At 35.4% G+C, this 23576-nt stretch overlaps 1 protein-coding gene across 1 annotated transcript in view; it reads left to right on the top strand.

Moving 5' to 3' along the window:
- Window positions 1-23576, top strand: part of Thsd7a (thrombospondin type 1 domain containing 7A) — a 200063-nt gene that overhangs the window by 5140 nt on the left and 171347 nt on the right. Inside the window, exons 2-3 of the mRNA XM_090333170.1 lie at window positions 17587-17835; window positions 20804-20985. Of these exons, the coding sequence (XP_090189296.1) occupies window positions 17587-17835; window positions 20804-20985 (431 nt within the window). The remainder of the gene's footprint in view (window positions 1-17586; window positions 17836-20803; window positions 20986-23576) is intronic.

The following is a 23576-nucleotide window of genomic DNA, read 5'->3' as shown; positions in this document are numbered from 1 at the left end:
AAGGTAACCAGGATTACACCTTCAGCCACTGTACACAGCAACCATGTAAATTCACTTTTAAAGAGCTAATGAATGTAGAAATAAATAATAAAGATTATTATATGAAATTCTGGTATCACTGAAGATTCAACCATAAGATTTGAATCAGAAAATACGCAGCTCATTAACTTTGTGCAAGGTCACAAGTCTACTAGAAGTCATAGAAATAATGACCTAATGGAAAAACTGATATGGATAATTATTGTCATTTAGAAAGATAAAGAGGCATTAGGCTGAAAGCCTATACAGTTCTCAATTTTGTAACATTGGAAAGCAATGTGTTATCTCCACTGTTAGTTAACATTAATCTGTCAGTACTTTTCAGTGTAGTTGAAAAGGGGAAAAAGGACAATTTGTTTTCTAAATGTTGCCATCATATACTAGAAAAGTCAGAAAATTCAACTGAAAATGTATTATAAGCAATAAAAAAGCTCAATAATGTAGATGAATGCAAAAAATAACGTCCTGAATTCAATGTACTCCCTAGACCTGAGCAACAGTTAAATATAATGAAAAAAATTAAAAGACGTAATTTATGATGGTGGAAAACAAAATAAAAACCTATGAATGAAACTAACAATAAAAGTTCTGTATTTGGGAATGAAATTACCTCAGTTGCAAAGAAATAGATGGACCTGAAAATAAATATCATGTTAAGTGAAAGAAATCAGGCACCGAAAGACAAAGTTTTCAGTATATGTGTAAGCTAGCTATATGTATGTATATGTATATATATAAGCAAACATATGTGGGGCAATACACACATGTGCACAAACATATTAACTGCAGTATAGTGTATACAAGGGTGAATTTCAATGGTGTAACTCATTAGAACAATTAACAGCCATGGCAAAACCACATGGATATGAGAAAGGGCCTTTAAGATCCACTTCTGAAAAGTCAAAGGGGAAACATGCTCATAGTCGTCATAAGAAGAATCTCTTCTTGGTCTCCTAGCTGAGGAAAACTGTTGGAGATAAAGTTGGGGACAGAACAGCCATGAACAGATTAGAGCAAATGAAAGCTTTTGAGTTAGCTGCATATTAGAGGCACAAGAAAGCAGTATGAATATGCTGTAATACCAAAAACTATAGTGGAAGTTGAAAATATCATTCATTTGAACATACTTTTGTTTTGCCACATTGTCTGAGAAAGAGAATTCATTGTAATTACAAGCCACATAGAAAGAGCACAAAGAAATGTCGGAAATATAGCCCCATAAATTCCTCAAGAAAATAAACTAGAATTTTAAAAATATTTTTATTGCATAAGACAAAGAAGTAAATCAATGAACCTTCTAAATAATAACATAAAGCAAATAATTCAGGTACTAAGAGTATAAAAAATATACTATACATAAGAGTACAAAAATGCAAATAAAAATAGCCATTAGAAATACTGACACATAGGCCAATTTTTCTTTCCTTTCTCCTGTAAGTTGAATTTTTTTTTACCAGTCCTGGGCTTAAGCTCAGGGCCTGAGCACTGTCCTTGGACTTTTCTCAGGGCTAGAGCTCTACCACTTGAGTCTCAGCACCACTTCCAGCTTTTTCTAAGTATGTAGTACCAAGGAACTGAACCTGGGTCTTCGTGCATGCTAGGCAAGCACTCTACCACTAGGCCAAACTCCCAGCCCTATAAGTTGAATTTTTAATCTAAACTCAGCCATAACATTTCAGGCTTTTCTGACAGAATCTTTTATCTTCAATTTAAAAATTTTTGACCAAAAGTTATATTGAAATAGAGTACTAAGAAAAAATACTGAAGACATGGCTACACTTAAATAAATCTTAGTCTCTACACTTAAATAAATCTTAGTACTAAATCTCAGAGACTAAGATTTAGTACTCTCATCTATAAAAATCCTACGTATGTCTGTCTGGTGGGCCCCATGATGAAGGGGAAATGTAGAGAGATAAAATATCTATATAAACCTTCCAAACTTTGTAATTCCAATGATCTCTGAGCGAAAAGAATGCCTGAAGCTCTAACCCCCCCAAAAAGCTATCCTATATAACTTTCTTAGTAGAAAGTTAATTTTTAACCTGTTGCACAGATCGGTGTACAATGCCACATGGAGAATATATATGCATTGCCTATGGAGTAATATCTCACAGTGTTCTTCAGAGAATCCACTCATTTTCCTTGCTTGATGTGCTTGCTAGGTATCTACTGAGGTAACATTTCCCACACTACGACTTTAAGGATCAGGGAAATTGCAAATTTAATCCCACCCTTACCAATAGGAAGGAAGAAAATCACCCACTATTTAAAGTAACACTAAAAAAAAGTAACACTGCTTTTAGCTTATTTAAAATCCATTTATAAAATTACTTTTTCTCATGCATAAGCAGTAGGCTTTTAGACTTAAAAACTCACTTTAATATCCAAAGTGTTGCTATGCCTGCCACATAAGCATCTTCATTTCTTCTGAGCTTGGTTCACCTGCCCAGGGACCTTCCCTGACTAAAGAAATAAGGTCAATGTGTCCATTCTTAAGGAGATAGTAAATGGCTTATAAGGAAAACTTTGCTTCTCTCAAAGTATCTAGCTGATGGGCGGAATAGTATGCCAGACTTTCAGGTTCACTCCTAAGCCTTTTCCAACCTGCTCTTTTCCCGCAGTCTTCCCTGACCTCTTCCTTATGAGATTCTGCTAATGGGAAACAGCAATGGTGTATCAGAATGTGGGGCAAGAGAAAAGTTGGAATTTATCAGTAGTGGCTGAGTTCATCTAACAAAATCTTCAGCCCCTGTCCAGTAGTTCTGTCTTTAGATCTACAGATGCCTCAGTTTCTGGGCAAAAGTTTTTACCTTAAAGCTTTTTCTCCCCTTAGAGTAGTAAAAACAGAATATTCAAAACTTCTCAAGTTTTCTGCCCTTTTAATTATTACATAAATATGATTATTCCATTTGGTAAAATCACCTAACAAGAAGCTCTACCCTCCTGAGTTTTCTTTTTTTTTTTTTTTTCAGTCCCAGAGCTTGATCTCAGGGCTCAGGGCCAGGGTATTGGCCCTGAGTTTTATTTGTTGAAAAATAGTACTTTACCACTTGAGCCACACCTCCACTGCCAATTTTTTATTTTATTTTTTAATGGTTAATTGGAAAATACACTAGCATAAACTTTCCTTCCCAGATGAGCTTTCAACTGCAATTCTTGGATCTCAGATTTTGGAATAGCTAGATTTACAGAAGTTAGCCATCAGCACCTAACTTTTAACTTTTTGTTTTGGAGCTTAAACTCTGGGCCTTAGCACTGTTCCTGAGCTCTTTAGCTCAAACCTAATGCTCTACCACGTTGGGCCACAGCACCACATTCCATTTTCTTGAATCAAGATCCTCAGAATTCAGCCTCCTGAGCACCTAGCATTATAGGCATGAGCCACTGACACCAGGCTTAATTGTTAAATATAGAATTCAATAGTAACTTCTACTTTAAGAAACAATTTTATCATGCTTCAACTAAACATGGAAAAAATCATAGATAAAATTGTAAACCTTTGATGTTTAAATTTCCAGAATATCTTTAAGGTTCATGCCAACCTCAGTGAGAATAGACATATCACTGTTTCCCTCTTCCCTCAAGTAAACTTTAAACATAGTCCCTTCCAGTTCCTTCACTTGTCCTGGTAACTTTATTAATGTCTCCCATCTGATTGTTCTGTTTGTTTCTCTTGCTGAATGGTTTCAGAGGAAGTTTCCTATGGGAATTGGCACTTCCTCACACAGTGTGGGTGCTGATTGGAGCAGTGACCTTGCAGTTCCTTGTCAGCAAAAGTGATCTCACCCATTGTTTTCATTTATTTGGTAGAATTCCAGCTGCTCATGTGAGTAGTACTCTTCCCTCTCACTTCAGTATAACAAGAAAGGTTTTGAATTAGAGGAAACATTTTCAAAAGGAAAAAGACATACCCATTTGAATAAGAAACTAAATAAATCATAACCAAAGCACTATTTGTATAACTTAAGGTGAGGCTTAATCTTTTAGTGTACTGAGATGTTGCACATTTCATGTGTATTCTTGAGTTTTAAGATCGTTGCTCATCTACTGATGGGTTCTTAAGGTTACTCCTCATACTTTTAGCTGACTATATTACTATAATTTCTAATCTTTAAGTTTTACTACCTTTAAGAGTTGCTTTTATCTCTGTGTAATCCAAAAATGGTGTCACTGATACCAGATTTTAACATGTTTGCTGGAGGCATGGCTCAAATGATAGAGTGCCTGGCTTTTATTTATATAGAGAGAGATTTGTTTGGGTACTGTTTACCAGAGTAGCGTTGAATTGCAAATGAATGAATCTGAGCTATAGTAGATACAGAGTCTTTGTACTGAAAAGATCTTGCAATGTTGACACAAGTTTACTAGTAGATGAAAGCCAAACTACAGCCCTAGACATATATAAATAATATATCCCCATTGGTAGATGGATAAGAACAGAAAAACTATTAAAGTAGAGATATACATTCAATAATAGATAAGAAATTTGCTAGAAATTATTTTCATTTCTACAAATTTGAAACTTTGTTATTCCATGCATTATAGGAAATTTGATACATTTTGAATTTCATAAAAATTTTCCAATAGTTTTTCCTAAATGACATTTTCTGAAAGGATATACTAAGCAAATTAAATTGAAAATAAAATATTCCCTAATGAAATTTGTGGCGTGAGAGATTCTTGAGTCAATTATTTTTTCATAAAAGATAGGAGGGAGAGACTGGGAGAGAATGAGGGAACAGAAGACACTGTATGAAAGAAACTGTGCTCATTAACTGACTCATGTAATTGTAATTCTTTCATATATCACCTTTATAATAACAATAAAGTAAATTAAAAATTGGAAACATACACATACAAAAATGCTTTCATAAAAGGTGTTTATACATGCATTTTTCAATTTTGCCATTTTTATCTACCTTTTCCATACTCAAGCTTTACTATTGCCAGTCTTGTATAGTATTGCCTAGTGATGCTACACTTTCACTTGAATTTTTATTTATTTAAGGAGTGAATCTGAGCATTTCATCATTTATATGTGGTCCTTTGTGCTTCATCATTTATACATTCATCTAATATCTTTCTATCCTTTTCTCTGTTTGTGATTTTTAGTCAAGTCATGTAACATTATTTTACCATAATTAAACCTTTGAATATGAATTAATACTTTACAACACTCTAGGATACCTATTGACAAATACAAGCTTCAGTTTTAAGATCCCAGGTATGAGTTTGATTTCTATAATATTTATTACATTTTCAGCTGAGTATAAGGGGCATTCCTTCTAATAAATATCTGCTTTGTTTCATAGACTTTCTTAGATATAATGATGTTACTTTACCTTAAAGTAGATTCATTCAATCTGTCTGGATTTTATTTTGCATATGAAGCAATTATGTACTACACTTTCCCAGGTATTTAGGACAACAATATTTCCGATTTTGAGAATCTCTTGAATTATTCTTACATGTAATTGAAGAATTTGTTTGCTCCTGAATATCATGTAGACTTTCCTACAGTATATACATACTTTAGTGTTTTACTAGCAACAGTATTCCCCGTTACATCCTTTCCTTCCGCTATCATTTCATAGCTAACAGTAAGTACTTCATATCCAGCTCCATGAAAATCTGTTGTAAACGGTTAATTTACATCAGATATGGTTCTGAGTTTCCAACAAAAAGGTAATTTGAATTTTTCTTGCTCTAAGAAGTTTGTTATGCTGTTAAGTAATTCTTTAGTGTGACTCTGGATAATTTTCTATGTTTATTCTTAAATATTTCCCTTGTGTTTTGTATATTTAACTTCTATCCTTAGGACAATTATATCACTTGCTCACTTCCTTACTCACGTGTGTGCTTGTTTATTCTTTCTTTGGCTCTCATTTTTATATTGGATCTTGCTCTGTAACCAAGGCTAGCTTAAAACCCATGATCATCCTATCCCTGCCTTGTGAACGCATTTATTTCAAGCTTGGATGAACACACCCAGCTACCATTTCTTTGCTGATTCTAAATTGCTCATTGAACTGTCTTGAGTACTTAGATGTACATTCATGGCACTAACTAATCAATTTACAGTGTGTATATCAATAGTTTAAGTCATGTCTTATTTTTACTTGCATGAATGCTGTAATAGTATTGCAACAGTATAGCAGTTAATAGAACTTTTTTCTGGAAAATGCATTGAAGTTATTGCAACAATTATATTTAATTATTTGCACAGAGTAAGAAAACTATATGATAAGATCAAGGCATTTAACAGTTGCATAGTATTTGAGTCCCTTTTAATCCCAGGAGCTTGCAAGTGCTTGGGAAACATAAACTTCATTCTATGCTTGGATTGAAATTAATCCATTATAAAACATAATTAAAGATGAGGCTATATAGCATTGCCTGTACAGAATCTAGCAAATTAAATCTTGTTAAGAAAGTGCAAATCATTAGTAGTTTCAGCACTATGCTTCATTAATTCCTACCAGAGTCTAGATCTGGCAATAAGACCTATTGGTGTTCAACTACAGTAACACATACCCTTCCCCTCCACGTACTAATTGACAAGACACCCCTAATAATGGCAATTTTCAATTAACTCTAGATCTTTTAAATGCCTTATTACTTGAAGAAGAGTAAGTTAAGTGTTTAATCAGAAACATTATCACTAATTTTCTTCTATCCTAGTTCACTTCCTGATTAGGGAGACATTAACATCTAATGAAAGGTAAATCTCATGTAACCATAAAGACAGTGGTGATTGTTGATCATTGCATCAACAAAATCCTCAAGTGTGAAGTATTAGTGTCCTTTACCAATCATAAAATGGTTGGAAATTTATTATCTGTTCCAAATGTATGTTAACATTCTCATAACATAGTCATAATCTCTATTTTTCCAATAAAGATTGGGAGTGAAAATTACTGAATCATATATAGGAAAAAATACAGATTATTAGTAATTTGGTAATTTGCCTGTTACATTGGTACAGAAAACTATATGCCATTTAAAGGAATAAAAAATTTGATCTGTTAAAAATTTTTTCAATGCAATAACCAGTGGAATAAGTAAATCTTATTCAATTAATAGTACTGTGTCAGTAAAATAGTAATACATGGTATTTCAATAATAAAATTTTCTTAAAAATAGTTTGTAGCCCTATAATACAATACAGAAAAATAAATGTCAGTAATACTTTTTAAAATTTTAAATAGTGGAGGAAGAGAGAAGGAAACACAAACATCAGTTGGCTTATGAATGGAATTCCTTCATTAAAATGATTAAAATAATAGAGGAAATCACAGAGGTCAAATTATATGAGATGGTGGATATAATCCACTCAGAAGATAAATGAATCTTGATTCAATCCAGGTTATCCCACTGATCTTAGATAAGACACCAGCACATACATTAGAAAGTAGCAGATAAAGATTGTCAAAGGCAAAGCATATATGCTTCTGGTAAAAAAAAAATAGATCCAGTTAATAAAGGGAAATACACTTATACCTAGAAAATGAATAGCTTTGCCAAAGCAGCAATAACAGATGTAAGTTAATTTACTAGAAAACTGATAAATGAGGGTTTTCAGCAATGATGGTCTCTAGCAGCTAGCTTTAAGTAGAAAGGGATTCTCGTTGGTACTAGGAAGAGTGTAAACTGCTTAGGAGACTTGGAAAACATGTTTAATTCAACTGGGAGAAATGCCCCATTTCTCCAGGGGACAGCTCCAGGATAGGTACAAGGCCTTTGCTAATCATTCATAATACAATATTCCTAAGGCCAAGTTATACACTATGGCTGAGAAAGAGTAAGAAATCCTTCCAGGACCGTTTGTTCTGGATAGCTACATCACTTAGTAGCATGCAAATATACTCATCTGTCACCCTATTGTATGCAGTTGCATTTGCCTTTAAAAAAAACATCTGGGACATAAGTGGAAGTCCAAGTCTCTTACTCTAGACATGTTCAAGGGAGACTGAAGTGCAGCTAGCCTATGATATTTGTCAGGCCAGTTTACTTTTTTGTATATTTTTGTATTTACATACTTCGGTTGCATTATAATCTTCCATCACCAATGTATATCAACAATGAATTCTGGAAATAACGCCATCCTTTTACAAAGGAAAATCTATTTAATTCCTTCTTAAACTTCCATTAGTGAGTGCTTTTCATCTCTTGGTGATATTTATTTCTCCTCTAATTTAGCCACCATGGAAAATAAAACAAATACTTATTATATTATTTATAGGCTCTTTATAAAGTATAGTAGGCTATGGAGTCACAAATTAATAGAATTAATGTGAATGAATATGTACAGACACAAAGAACAAAAAAATAAGCTAGCACATACAATCCTAGTTTGTATAATTTGATATAAAGCCATAATTGTGATATAACTTAGTTCTTCCAATTTTCCCTCAACCTTCACTTAGAGTAAATCTCATATTGTTCAGTGACCTCCATGTTCCATGCTATGTTGCATTGAGCTGGTGGATTTGCCTTTATAAACCAACTGTGGTGGACCAACATGGCTCTTTCATTTACTTGTAAACACCATTTTCTAGCACCACTGCTAAGTGAGCAAACTGCCTTTCTCTCACAGTTAATTTAGTGTTCTATAGGACCAAAACTAGCATGTTGCCTCCTACTTGCCAGCTCTGTGGCTTGAACTCAGGGCGTGAGCACTGTTCTTGGGCTTTCTCCAGGCTAACCTCTATCACTTGCAGCACCACTTGCAGCATTTTTCTATGGATGTGGTACCAAGGAATCAAACCCGGGTCTTTGTTTATGCTAGACAAGCACTCTACCACTAGGCCAAACTCCTGGCCCTCAAGTTGCTCCTTCAATGCAACACTTTTTCCAAATTTCTGAGTCCTAGAAATATGCCTTCATTTATCCTGGTAAAAATAACACCAGATTCCCACATTATTCCCAAGCTGATTATTCCCAAGCTGGTATTTCTCCTGACCAGTTTATCTTTCCATGGGTTTACTTCCAGATGATAAGGCAGCTGGTAAAACAAGTGAATTCCACATGGCTATCCTATTGCCCACATGCCTCACTCTGAGAAAACAACACACCATTTCTGTGAATAATGCATTAAAATAAGGCCCAAGATACAGAAGTATAGTCGACACAAAAGGAAAACCCAAAGCCAAATTAATGATCTATTCCAGGGATCTCAGTCTTCTATTTGTAAGACCTGGGAGCATGGCTCATACCTGCAACTCCCCCCATGCCCCGTTCTCCACTAGTTAGAAGGCAGAGATCAGGAGAATCACTGTTTAAGGATAGTGGGTCAGACAATGTTAGGAAGATGCCTTCCCAATCTACAAACTCGACATGGTACCATATGTCTGCAATCGCAGTTATTTGGAAACTGGGTATACTGAATGGATGAAAAAGCATGAGTGAAAGCTATTCAATTGGCTGAGACTTGGAGGATTATGGTTCAAAGCCTGAAAGACTGACACAAGTCAATAAGTAGGTATGTACCTCAAATCATTGCACACTCACTACACAAAGCAAGAGTACAAAGCCCTAAATTGCCCTCGTACTGACACATAAAACCAAATAAATTAATAAAAGAAAATGCAATAATGATTTCTGTCGTTAAGCAGAAACAACTTTTTTTTTTGCCAGTCCTCGGCTTGGGCTCAGGGCCAGAGCTTTGTCCTTGGGTAGGCTAGAGTTCTACCACTTGCGTCTCAACACCACTTCCGACTTTTTTCTATGTATGTGGTACTGAGGAATCGAACCCGGGTCTTCATGCATGCTAGGCAAGCACTCTTCCACTAGGCCAAACTCCCAGCTCCAGAAACAACTTTTTGATTACAAAGTAAACATCTTGAAACTTAATGGGGAAATGGGCAAGCTTAATTTTCTATTAAGTTGAACAAATATGCTGGCAGGAATTCTTTCAGTTATAATGACTTTTCAGTTTTTGCTGTTGATTGATTATAATTTATCTAAAATGTTGATTTTTAATTCCTACTTTTAAATTTTTTTCTCTTTGAAGACTTTGAGAATATGTTATGCATAGCAAACAGTTACCTTTATTTGAACTAATTTAGTTTTCCCATTCCTCTCAGTGTAGCTTTTCCATTTCTCTCTAGGCAAACTCTTACTTTTTTTACTTTCTTGGTATTATATTTTATTGTTAGGGTGATATATAGAGGGGTTACAATTATGAATACATTCTTAAACATTAATACCCCTTCCCATGCTTTCTCCCACTTTTCTTCCCCCCACCCCCTCCCAATCTTTTTTTTCCCCTTCCCTTCCCTGTTTCAAGAAAACAAGTAAACATACATACAATTTACCAATTACCAAAGTCAGATACAGTAACAACATGAGATAAACCAAAAGGGGAATTAAAAAGAGAAAATAAATGTCTTCATATAGTACATTAAGAATAACAATCACAAAGATAAACCTCTTGTTTCCATATCCTGAAGTTCATTTTGCTTAGCCTCAACCTATATGGCAATATGTGCATAAATTTTGAACTATTGTGGTCCTCCACTAGGAGATCCTAGATGAATACTAATATCTTTAAGCTGAGACTGAGTACTTCAAGAATTTATTGAAGAGCTCTGGAGTATTGGGTAAGATGTTTTAAAGTACCATTTATTCTCAAGAACTCTTTCTATAAGCTTTGTCACTTGTTTTATTACAAGTGACACATATAACACTGATAATGATTTTCTTCCTGTTTGTTGTCTATATCAAGTAGATTTTATGTTTTGCTTTTATTGCCTAATATTGAGGAAAAATAAACAAGTGAATCGAGTGATAAAGACAATGCCGTAATGTGTTAGAAAGCATAAAATCCAATATTTGTGTCAAAATCTACAAGATTTGAGGAGTAAGTATCCAATGTTCTTTTCTGTTTCTGTGAGGAAGGGAGGATTTCACTGCTGTTGAGTTTCAATGTGAGTATAAATGACTTCCAGGAAAGCGAGTTTCTATGAAAAGTTAAATTAATGTATTGTTGGTTCATCTCTCATTACACAAAATATTTAGCCATTTTGCCATTTTATTATTTTGCCATTTTAACTGTTTTTATGCCAGTTATATGATTTGTACAACCATATTATAAAATAGACAAGTCAAGTGCTAATTAGGAACATGGAGTATGTTAGTGGCTTGCTCAAAATCATGTAACAGAAAAAAGTATGGGTTGTGCAAGAAGGCATTTAATAGCAGCCCCCAGACCATTTCTTTTCTACAACTGGTTTTGCAGTTTCTTCTTTCACAGGATAACATTTAATTCAACAAAACTCATCATTAGCTCCTATGCATTATTAGGAGCGAGAGCCCAGGGTTTCCTTGCATGAAGTCCCTTTAGCCTTCCTTCCTATGGCTACACTCCACTCTCCTGAGAGATGTTACCTGGCCCTTGCTTCAGTTCCTTTAGATCTTATCCCCTTAGGTAGCAGACAAGATTTTGTATACAAGGGCCTGCAATGTTTTATTGCTAAATTGCAGAAGAAACCATTGACAATATAGCATCACAACTGATTCATGGGAGACATAGGAAGTCAGTTTGAGGGGAAGATGTTAAATTTTCTTTCATTTAGAGTTGAAGTACATAGAAAGAGAAACTACATCTAATTCAGTTGAAATCAAGTTGTGAATGTTCATTGAGGACAGTGAAAAGAAGCAAGATAATAACTATTGTTTTATAATAACTGTATTGCTTTTTCTTACATATTAATGAATCATGAATTGTACTCCATGTTTGGGTTTTGTAATAATTTGAACAGAATAGACATGCATGCTCATATATTGTCCATGCAAGGAGGAATTAGCCAGATCAGATAATGGAATCTGTCATGCTAGAAAACATAAAGAAAAATTTTGAATAACTATATGTCTCAAAACTTTCTTTTACATTCTATTTTTTTAATTCAGAAATGTGAGACTCAGTTTCCCTCATTTCCTTTTGTCATAAAATTTTGTAATAGTTAATTATTCTTTGGAAAAAAATGTACCCACAAATTATTTAATGACAAGAGAGTTAGGAAATGAAATATGACAGATTCCACTTTACTGAAAAGGGAAGGGGGAAGGAGGGTATGTGGTTTCAAGACATTTAATCCAATTTTTAAGTGATAGTAACACTTCATTTAACCTCCCAAACTCCCTGTAGTTATATATTTCTACTCTTCTTGTTTAGTTAAAACAACTGATTTCTTTCAGACAAAATTCTTGAGCCACAATGTATGCCTTTGATGAATTACTGAAATCAATCATTCCACTTAGCATCATTTCAAGGTCTGCTAGGTAGTTTTTATACCAGTTCCAAAAGCAGTCTAGACTCTGAACTCGGGGATGGATTTGGGATTGTGCCATGAATTTTCACCATGGTTTGCCTCCTGCCTCAGCATGGTGATGAGGAAGCACTGCACTCAAGCAGTGGTGTGTGAAAGGATGGAAAATCTATGCCCTCACTCTTTCGGGGAGGCCACTTTGCTACAGCAGTTTATCTCATTAGGAAACACACGCCATGCTGATAGCCTCACATTTAGCTGCAGACTATCCATGTGGCCTCCAGCTTTCATAAGGAGCATATGATAACTCCAGATGGCAGGTGATGCTTTGTGGCCAGGCTCCCTAACAAACCAACAAAAGGTTTTTGAATATAAAAGCAGTGAGAAAGTCCTCTGTCTTCATCAGGAAATTTGAAGTATGCATATATTCTGCTTCTATAGAATTATTACTTCTTACTTATTGTCTTCACAAAGCACACTTAAGATATTACAGTACAGATAATCTGTGACATGTTTAATTCAAAATTGATTTTAAAAAGCAAATTCTGGGGAATGTAATTTCATGTTTAAAGCAGGAATACAATGTGAACATGGCGAAACGTACATGCCATTTTATGTTGGAATTCAATCTGAAAATACACGTCAATCTGGATTTAGGTTGGTTAAGCTATGAAAATTCTATGCATATACAGTATTATTGAGAATAGCAGTCTAGTGATCTTTTAGTTAAATGAGATTTCAGTACATTAAAAAAAAACAAAGGTTGCAATAATCGAGATTAACCAAGGTCACAAAATACAAGAGAGATAACAATGAAATATCTTAGGCTTTTAGACTGGGGGGATAGCACTCATCATTTTCTATCTTGTTACAGATTGGAAAGTGAGAGAAAAAATGGACTAATCCTCCTGGCTTAGTCATTAATATACAAAATGTAATGATTCATGTGAAAATATGTATTTCCTTTGTAATAGTGTATTCTACTATAAATATCTGAGTACAGTGTGTTAATGGAGAAGGGAGTTGGAAAAGCAGTGAGGTTCACTTCAGCAGCCTGTGACCAAACGAAAAATGCCTGCAGTTTCTGGTTTTGTGTTCCTCACTCCTTTTTCCCATTCAGGCCCCTAATGTATGGGAGCGTTCCATGTACATTCATAGCAAATCTTCCTCTATAGTTAATGCCCTCTGAAAATGCCCTCCCGGCAAACTGAAAAGTATACTCAGCCAGTAATCCTAGGTGCTTTTGCATCCAATTAAGCTAACAATATAGCTTTACCTATCACAGTTCCACAAAAGTTTATTGCGGGCAATACCTGGATGTGACTTAGATTCCAACAGTTATATTTGCAACAATTATATTGACTAAGCCATCAAAAGCAATATTCATTACATAGCCCCAGACTGCCCACAGTAGATTATAGCAAAATGCTGATGAATTATTCTGATAGATTTCTTTACTTTTTCTGAAAATAAAGTTATTGGCTTTATGGTGTCACCCAACTGTCAAACATTGCATTTTTTCCCCTCTGCCTTGATTCCCTTAATAGTGATTGAAGAGAAAAAATGTTTTTCATATATTTATATCTATCAGTATGAATATAGAGAGAAGAAGAAAGAGGAAAAGGAACAGAGGAGAAATAAGACATTACACAAGTCAATTTTAGGCAAATGAGCTGTGAGAGGGATTTTCCCATTATCCTATTTTGGTCTCACCATTAAAGATATGTAGGATGCCTACTTATTTGTAATGAACACATTACAAATATGGATGAAGTCATAAATTATTTCCTACCTGTATTGCCAGATAGGAAAATTTACATTTGATCTTCAGCAAATGAAAGTCTTGAAAGTTTCCATTTAAAAATGAATAGCGACATTTGTGGAAATAAGCATGTAGCATGTAAGGAGAAGATAGTTTACATAGATATTATGATACTTTAGGAAAAATATTTAAATTGGCATTCTTTTCTGTGTAGTATAACCTTAATTAACTAGCATAAAATTTATTAGATTTGAAAATATATTTTTTAATCTCTGGAGGAAATATTTATATACAAATATTAAACTTTGCACTTCATATTTTACCTTTTTTCAATTTTATATACAAATATTAAACTTTGCACTTCATACTTTACCTTTTTTCAATGTCTATCTGGTTCTTCTTTCTCTCTTTCTTCTTTCTCTCTCTCTCTCTCCTTCCCTCTGATACATGGTCTACTAAGTAACATCTGCTCTGTCTCAAAGCCAAGGTGTTATTCTAATCAGTCTTAACCATCTGGCTATACATAAGTAAAAGGAAGCTGTCACAATGACACACATCTTCATCAGGACATCCTGCAAAAACATAGACTCCCTATAGCTTTACCCAGAGTGGAAATGTTCTCAAGTAAAGTATATGTAACTGTATAGTTGCACTCAGCAGCATAAAAAAAAACTTTTTATATAGTTAGAATAAAGCAGGGAATGGTAGCTGCTTTCTGGCTATTGATTTGGAGAAGACATTTAGATATGATGTTTCTGCCAATAAAAATGTTACATCTCAGTAAGGCTGAAGGAAAAGTCACATGTATTAAATTAAGATGCATACATAAAAAAGCCCTAAAATTGAAATAATGATGCACTTAGAAATTTCCTGCAAAGAATTACCAGAAGATAAATGATAGACAAACAGATAGGCACATAGTTAGATAGGGAAAAAATGTGCATTCCTGCCTTCCAAAGTAGTTTTTAGGACCTAATGACATATTCTAGAAAAAAAACTCCACACAGCACACGGTTCATTGTGCATAATCATATTCTGATACTTCCATGTGTCCATGTTTCTGTAAAGTTGAATCAACAGTATGCTTAGGAAGAAGGTTGTTATTTTATTTTGTTGGCAGTGGGGCTTGAATTCTGGGCCTGGATGCGGTCCCTGAGTTGTTCATCTCAAGGCTATTCCTCGGCCACCTGAGCCACAGCATTACATCCTTTTCTTGTGGATAATTGGAGATAAGCGTCTCACAGATTTTCCTGCCAGCTGACTTTGAACAGAGATCCTCAGACCTCAGCCTCCTGAGTAGCTAAGATTATAGGCATGAGCCACCAGCACCTGGAAAATATCAACTTCTTACAAAGAAGAATTAAAAGAGTGTAAAATTATTTATATGTGCAAATATTAGAATGCTATCTGACACATAGTAAGCATTTAATTACTTATTATATTGTTACATGACAGTTATCTTTTCTTTAGCCTTGGACTCTAAGGATTTACTCTCTTAGTCTACTGCCTCTATCTATCTATCTATCTATCTATCTATCTATCTATCTATCTATTAATCCATCTATCTATCTACATATATATCTGTATTATATAAATATGTCATATGTATACATAATCATGTAATATAATATTTTGGTTTTTCCAACTTTCTCACTTGTGGGGAAATTAATATGTATTAAGAAAGTACATTTGTTTTGGCCCCAGTGTAATTATCTACTGGGTTATCTAAGTTGTGAGTTCAAATTCTGACTCATCACTTAGTATTAATATGATGCTCACCTATTGCCCTCACCTCTAGCAGACTGCTTCTCAACAAAACGGAACTAATAGTGATGCACACCTAAAGAGATTGTTGAGAGTGACAAATAGAATGAGTTAAGTTAAAATTTAGACTTTACCAAAGATTCCAAGTCACAAGACTCAGAAAACTATCAGAAGCCACATTTGAAATCAATCTGTTTAGACAGCTATAGAACAACAAGAATTTTGTTACCATTATACTTTCAGACATCCTTTGTCCAGTGAGAATTCTCCTAGAAATCCATGCAGTAAAACTCAGATTTCCCTGGCTCTCAGAGGTTCAGACCATGAAAGGCACCTATCTCTTATAGCCTTCTACATTCCCACAGGAAAAAAGCCTATTTGAAAAGTTACTATACTCATGAAATATCTAAACTGTGGTTAAAATTTCCCAGAGAATACACAATTTATCCAAAGGGGTAATTTTATCATAAGCAATATGAGCTAATAACATGGATGATATATTGGATGCTTTGCTATAATTGTCTCTAAGGAATGTAGTCTTCAAATGTGGTAGCATTAAGAAGGCAGCATGTGAGTGGTTACAATAAAATGTACTCTTTCTCTCTATGGTTAGCTATCACAGATAAATACAGCACCTGATGGAGCAGACGGCTCCATCTTGGTGACAGACTGCCTATGTAAACACACACTGTTGGTTACAGAAACAGGTTCAAGAGTTCAACTAAGAGTCAACAAAAGACCACTCAACTAGAAAAATTCCTAAAAGTGCATATTCTGCTAATAATTGACATCCATAATGTCATCTTGTTTTGCATGGATATATTATCATTATAATCAAATATCACTGGAATCCAAATAAGAAGGTAGTCAAGAGTTTGAACATAACTGTTATTGGTGAAATAAATACGATACATATATTTAAAGGATACATATATAAGATAGGGATAAATGATGTAAATTTTCAAGACTAGCAATGTATTTAAATCAATATATCCATATTATATTTGTAAGTCACAAATAAAGTTTCAAAGGACATTAAAGTTAATGTTAAGGTATATATTAAATTATTTCTTTCTGTAAATCGGTGATGAAATTACCCAAGCATTGCTATTTAGATCCCTAAACAGAATGGAGATTAACATATGTTAACAGTTTTGGATTCTCATTTTCTAAATTAAACTAGAACTAAATGAGCAAAATAAACAGTACTCTACCCTTAGCATCAGTTGATTTTACTTTATGCCCTTCATTTTCTCATCTTTGTATATGTGTTCCCAAAGGAGCACAATCCCTCTCATTCTGTATTTCCTGACAATGGCTCAACAACTCTTTCCAACAGGAGGTTATACAAATGTAATCATTGAATTTGTGAGTTTTTTTCTTTTTGTTTTTCTTTTTGTGTCAATTTTAGGGCTTTACCTGGAACTTTTAGCTCAAGTCTAGCATTCTACATTTGAGATGACAGCCCCATTTCCAGCTTTTTGGTGGTTAATTGAAAGTCTCAAAATATTCCTACCCAGGCTGGCTTTGAACTGAAATCTTCGGATCTCAGCCTCCTAAGTAGGTAGAATTGCAAGCATGAGCCACCAGCAGCAGGCTGAGTTTGTTTTCATATGTTGGAATATATCCAATGAAATCGGAATAATAACAACTAGAAGTAAAAGCGTTCATGTTTTACTCTGTAGAGTGAAAGACAAAATGCATTACTGCCTGAGCATCCATGGTGAGACTATCAATGCTCTTTTGCAGTTTCTGCCAGCAAGAGAAAATGCCAATAACCTTCCAGTCATGCGTGATCACCAAAGAGTGCCAAGTGTCAGAGTGGTCGGAATGGAGCCCTTGCTCAAAAACATGCCTCAATATCGCATCCCCCACGGGCATGCGTGTAAGGACACGGACCATCCAGCAATTTCCTATTGGGAGTGAAAATGAGTGTCCAGAACTGGAGGAAAAAGAACCCTGTGTGTCGCAAGGAGATGGAGTGTCTCTCTGTGCCACGTGAGTAAATGTGGAAGTGTTCCCAAATGCAAATCCTTAGCTATCATAAACGACTGAAGGGAAATGGTGATTCCTCTCTGTGTGTGTGTGTGTGTGTGTGTGTGTGTGTGTGTGTGTGTGTGTGTGTGTGTGTCTATAGTGGGGCTTGCACCCTGGTTCTGGGCAGTGCCCCTAAGCTCTTCAACTCAAAGCTAGTGCTCTTCCACTTGAGCCACTGCACCACTTCCTGTTTTCTGACAACTAATTGGAGACAAGAGTCTCCTGGACTTCCTTGCTCGGGCTTTCTTTGAACGGTGATCCTCAGATCTCAACCTCCTGAATAGCTGGGATTAAAGCCACTGGAACCCATTTGAATTTTTATGATATATTTTGAACAGAAAAAAATCAAATACCTATTTATAAACTTTATCCTAAAAAAGTACTGGTTGACAGAATTAAGTGTGCCTAAATGCTGTAGTTCTGAGTGTCCATAAATGCTACATTTATAGAAGCAGTTCAGAATTGATATACTTTCTGTCTTAGAGACTAACAAAGTTCTTATATTGGAAAGCAGATAGTAAATACATTGGGTTTTTCAGGCCACAGCTACCTATGATGAAATGGTTCACTATCACCACTAGAACTATAATCAACACATAAACAAATGAATGTGTCTGTATTCCATATATTCACAAAACAGTCAACAGGTTGATTTGGTTATTGGCCCACAGTCTATTAATGAGTACCCTGTGAGGTCATCTGCTATATTTTTGTAAAGTATATAAAACATTTAATCCAATAGAAGGAAATACTTCGTAAAAATGAAGTGATACTTTAATGTACTCTTGAAGACAAATATTGACCTCATTAAGGTTTGAGTCTGTTTTCTTCATTTGTTGGTTTGTTGTTTTATTACATCACATATTCCAAGGCCTGGAGCATGGTCAGTGGCCCATAAATGTCTATTGAAGAATGAAAATGAAATAAGTGTGGTTCTGAAATGTTTGGCAATATAAAAATGTTTTTTTCTCCATTAAGGAAATCATTTCCAAAAATCATTTTGTTATAACAGGGAGTTAGCTTAGTATGCATATACAATATTAATAAATCAACTTAGAGAATTTTAATTTCTTAATGGAAAACACCAAATTTATTGGACAATTCTTTTGAATATTCCACATATTATAAATATGAATACAATTTATGAAACTGTGAAGAAGCAAAATAATGATATTATAAAAATAGTATGAAACTTTCAATTCTACAGAGTTAGAATTATTCATTGAATTCCAACATGACAGTTGACTAATGATCTGTTGTCCTACCTTTGTGACCATTTGTCTTTGTTCCATAGGCTTGAGAAAATCACCTGTATTTCTAGCATGTTCTCTTTTCTATGAGGTTCTCACATTGTGGACTTACACTACTACTGTATCAAAATAAACAGATAACCAAGTCTTCTCCCTTTTTAAGTGTAGCACTTTTCTTAGAATATATAACCTGTTTTCTTAGAATATACAATCTGTTGGGTTTGTTCTAAGTCCCAACTCTTTTCTTTTTTCAAAATTATCATTTTAACTTCCTGAAAAAATGACCCACTTTATATTACTTCCTTCTATCCCTGAAACTATGCATTAGTTATCTGTGTTTCTGGAATGGACCTGAGCCCTGACTTTCCTTGATAAACAATGTAAAGAAGGTTATTTCTTAATAGTTCAATTCTACAACACTATGAAACCATGAATCCCCAGTTTAAAAAAAAAAACAACAGGAACTGTTCACTTTTGTTGTTAAGAAACCTTACTCTTTCTTTTCTTTTTTTTTTTTTTTTTTTTTTGCCAGTCCTGGACTTGAGCTCAGGTCCTGAGCACTGTCCTTGGACTTTCTCAAGGCTAGAACTCTACCACTTGAGCCTCAGCACCACTTTCAGCTTTTTTCTATGTATGTGGTACTGAGAAATCAAACCGGGGGGTTCATGCATGCTAGGCTAGCACTCTACTTCTAGGCCAAACAACCTCATTTTTCACAGAGCAAAATAGTCAGACTAAATATGTGAGGATAACTAACCTTTTTTGTCCAATGGAAATGAACTTTAACATATCCATTTCTACCTATGTTGGCTGCTAATGTGATTACTAAGAAAGTAGCTTGGTTAAGTGACACCAAGTGTTATATGAGCTGTTTTCCTTGGGCTTTTAGAATATCTACTTTCTTAGAGGTGGAGAAATACCATCACCTTCTATCTTCAATGACATCAGGAAATGATTCTCTGTCTGTCACCTTCAAGCCTGTGCTGAACTGATGATTCCCTGGTACCTATCATAATCTTGACTGGAGATTTAATTGGGAATCATAGAACATTTCTTCCCATGCAGCATTAATTAGAAACATCAACTCTTTTCATCAGTTATCAGTACTTATCAACGATTCAGAGATGCTAAACTATCAAAAGAAAAAAGAAGGGGGGGTAAGGAAAAATCTTGACAATAAAACACACCTCTGAAATGCTCTATTATATTTTTGCATCTAACACATAATTAAAGTTTTGCTCCAATATAAAGAAGCCATTTCCATTCACCTCATTAAGGGCAAAACAAATGCTTGGGTTCCTGTCATTTAGAATGCTTTCCATTCTCATATCTCAATTCTTCTTATTTGTATCTAGAAAGGACAAGCTGGGGTTCAGCATAATTGAACATAAAAGTTAACCTTTTAAGCACCGTGCTCTTCTTTCCATAAAATATTTATGAGGGACTTCCAGTAGTTGCAATTAAAAAAAGGATCAATCTAAATTTATCTCCTTTCTGTAAATGGGACACCACTGAAGATAACAAAGTTCGCTGAAAGTGAATTTTTGACATACTTCCAGTGTATGGTGAAGGAGTTTAAAGAAAAACTTTGAAGATTAATTTTTAGAGCTACCATTGAGAGGTGTAGAGTAGAATTTTATCTTTCAAGCATGGCGGTCATAGAAGTTTTCCTCTCTCAGGTATGGCTGGAGAGCAGGAGAGTGGACAGAGTGTCGCGTGGACCCGTTGCTCAGTCAGCAGGACAGGAGACGGGGAAATCAGACCGCCCTGTGCGGAGGAGGTGTGCAGACTAGAGAGGTGTACTGTGTGCAAACCAATGAAAATCTCCTCTCCCACCTAAGAACCGATAAGGACAAAGAAGGTAAGTACTGCTTTCTTCCAAATGTCTCCTTGATGGCAGCAGGGCGTGTGATTGTTGTGGAGGAATAGATAGGGCATTGTGGGACATGAAAAGTTCTGCTTCCGGGCATTAGTTGCAGTCATCAATTGTCTATGTGATGGTTGTAGATAATTAGTAGATTTCCATCATTGGTCACTTCTGATTTGCTACTCTCTCTGTCTCTCTGTCTCTCTGTCTCTCTGTCTCTGTCTCTGTCTCTCTGTCTCTGTCTCTCTGTCTCTCTCTCTCTCTGTCTCTCTCTCTCTCTCTCTCTGTCTCTCTCTCTCTCTCTCTCTCTCTCTCTCTCTCTCTCTCTCTCTCTCTCTCTCTCTCTCTCTCTCTCTCTCTCTCTCTCTCTCTCTCTCTCTCTGCCAGTCCTTGGCTTGAACTCAGGGCCTGAGCACTGTCCTTGAGATTTCTCAAAACTAGCACTCTACCACTTGACCCACAGAACTATTTCTGACTTTTTCCGTGTATTTGTTACTGAGGAATAGAACTAAGGGTTTCATGCTTGTTAGGCAAGTACTTTATCACTAGGCCAAATTCCCTGTCCCAAACATTTTGGGGGGGGGGGGGTCTAAACACTGTGTTTGGGCTTTCTCAAGGCTAGAGCTCTACCACTTGAGCCACAGCACCACTTCTGACTTTTTCTATGTAAGTGGTACTGAGAAAACAAACCCGGGTCATTCATGCTAGGCAAGCACTCTACCACTATGCACCACAGGAGTGAGGTAGAATGACTTCGGGGATCATGGAAACAGGAAGTAAGCAGTTATTTGATAACACTTGAGCAGAGTGGTACTTTGTCGGGGTTTTTAGTGCTCCCTGCCTCCTGACCCTCAGGAGGGGCAAGGACAACACGCCCTGACTAAGACGAGCCCGAGAAAGGTTAGGGCCCACTGGCCGCCTTCACCCAGCCCTCCCTCTTCAGAGGGAAGACACAGACGCGCCAGGGAGACTGTCACAGCAAGACTCGTTTATTGGGAAAGTACAAGGGACTAAAGTAAGATGCAGGAGTCTATCAGCATACAGGTGGGTAGGGCAAGGGGAGGTAGGTGCGGTCAGAGAGGGCTGCGGGGCCAATCCCAGGGTTCGAGGTAGCCTTATTTTACCTCAAAAACCACAGCCAAACCTCCCAATGAGGTGACAGGCAGGTGGGCCCATATTCCTAATGTGACTTTCCCACAGTACTAGATTGGAAATTTACAGTGAATACAATTTACAGTGTAGATTAGGATTACAAGAGAAAATCTGGCATAACTTCTTTTAAAAAGGCAAAAAAAGTACGTATTGCTGATGAAGATGCATATATTGTATTTGACAAGTTTTAGGTAGGACAAGATAGAATTCCCCAGGAAGTATGTTGGTTGGAATAAAGACCTTACTGATATCAGCAAGTAAAAGAAAATAACAGGGAAGTATTCAAAGAAAGAATCTGAGCAAAAGTATTCAGAAAAGAAGAGAAAAATAGAGAGAAATGAATACTTCAAAAAAAGAAAGAAAGAAAAGCTAGTTTCTGTCCCAACAAAATGAAATGACATTAGTGATCAGTAATTCATGGAAGATAATCACTGAAGTTTTGTTCTAGCAGCTTCCAAACTTTAACTCTTCTCTCTTTACACAGCATGTTAACTCATTTAGGAATCTGGCCTAGGGATGCATTTTACTACTAATATATCTTGAGGTTGTAAGGAAATAGCATAAAACATGGAATGTTAGTACATAATATTTTTGGCCACTTTAATGGCTGCATTTTTAACACTCTTAGGTAGATTTATAATAGCAGTCTTTTCAGAGTAGTATAATTTCATTGCTCAAGGTAGATCAGATTTTAGTTTCTGAATGTCAATTATATCTTGTAGGTTATTACTTTCAAGAGTTCCTTGAGAATTCTGAATGGCAGCTAGTTTTTTAAATTGTTTTTTTCAGTCTCTTATATTCTTATTAAGTCACTGCAGAGAGAACCAAAACTAAAAGTCAAAGAAAGGAACACACACACACACACACACACACACCACTGTTAAGATGTATCTGTTAAACTAAGCAAATGCCAAAGTAAAGGTCAACAGATAGAGAAATAATTATATCACCTAAAATGAATATTTATAACCCGAGTGTGTAACATGAGTAATTTAGGAATTTATGTCCTTTTATAGTACATACTAAGAATACTAATAAGCCTCTTACTGTTTTTGCAAAAACAATTTACTCTCTTGGTAGTTAAAACTCTTCTCACGTTACTGCATGTAAGTTTCCTCTCAGAGATTCCTTCCATTTCCTAATAGGGAGCTATCCAATAGGAGTGGATACTACCCCAGGTACCAGGGAGACAAAACAAGTTACAAATATGTGTGAATGGAAGACACTTGAACTGTGAACCATTACCTATATTCCTTCAATAAACAGGACTACTAGCCCTCAGATCAATTCCTTATATGAGTCCTAGTAAGAAAGCACAAATTTCAAGAAACTTTGTGTTACCATGAATTATCTGCCCAAAGAGCAATTACTACAATCAGTAGAACAGATTCTACACTATTCCTTTGCGGATTTACACTGTTCTACTTATGACT

The sequence above is a fragment of the Megascapheus bottae genome, chromosome 5 (genome assembly GCF_031878675.1).
Source record: "Megascapheus bottae isolate mThoBot1 chromosome 5, mThoBot2.hap1, whole genome shotgun sequence".
NCBI lineage: Eukaryota > Metazoa > Chordata > Mammalia > Rodentia > Geomyidae > Megascapheus > Megascapheus bottae.
The sequence above is the reverse complement of the archived record's forward strand: the minus strand, read 5'-3'. Positions and strand labels throughout refer to the sequence as shown.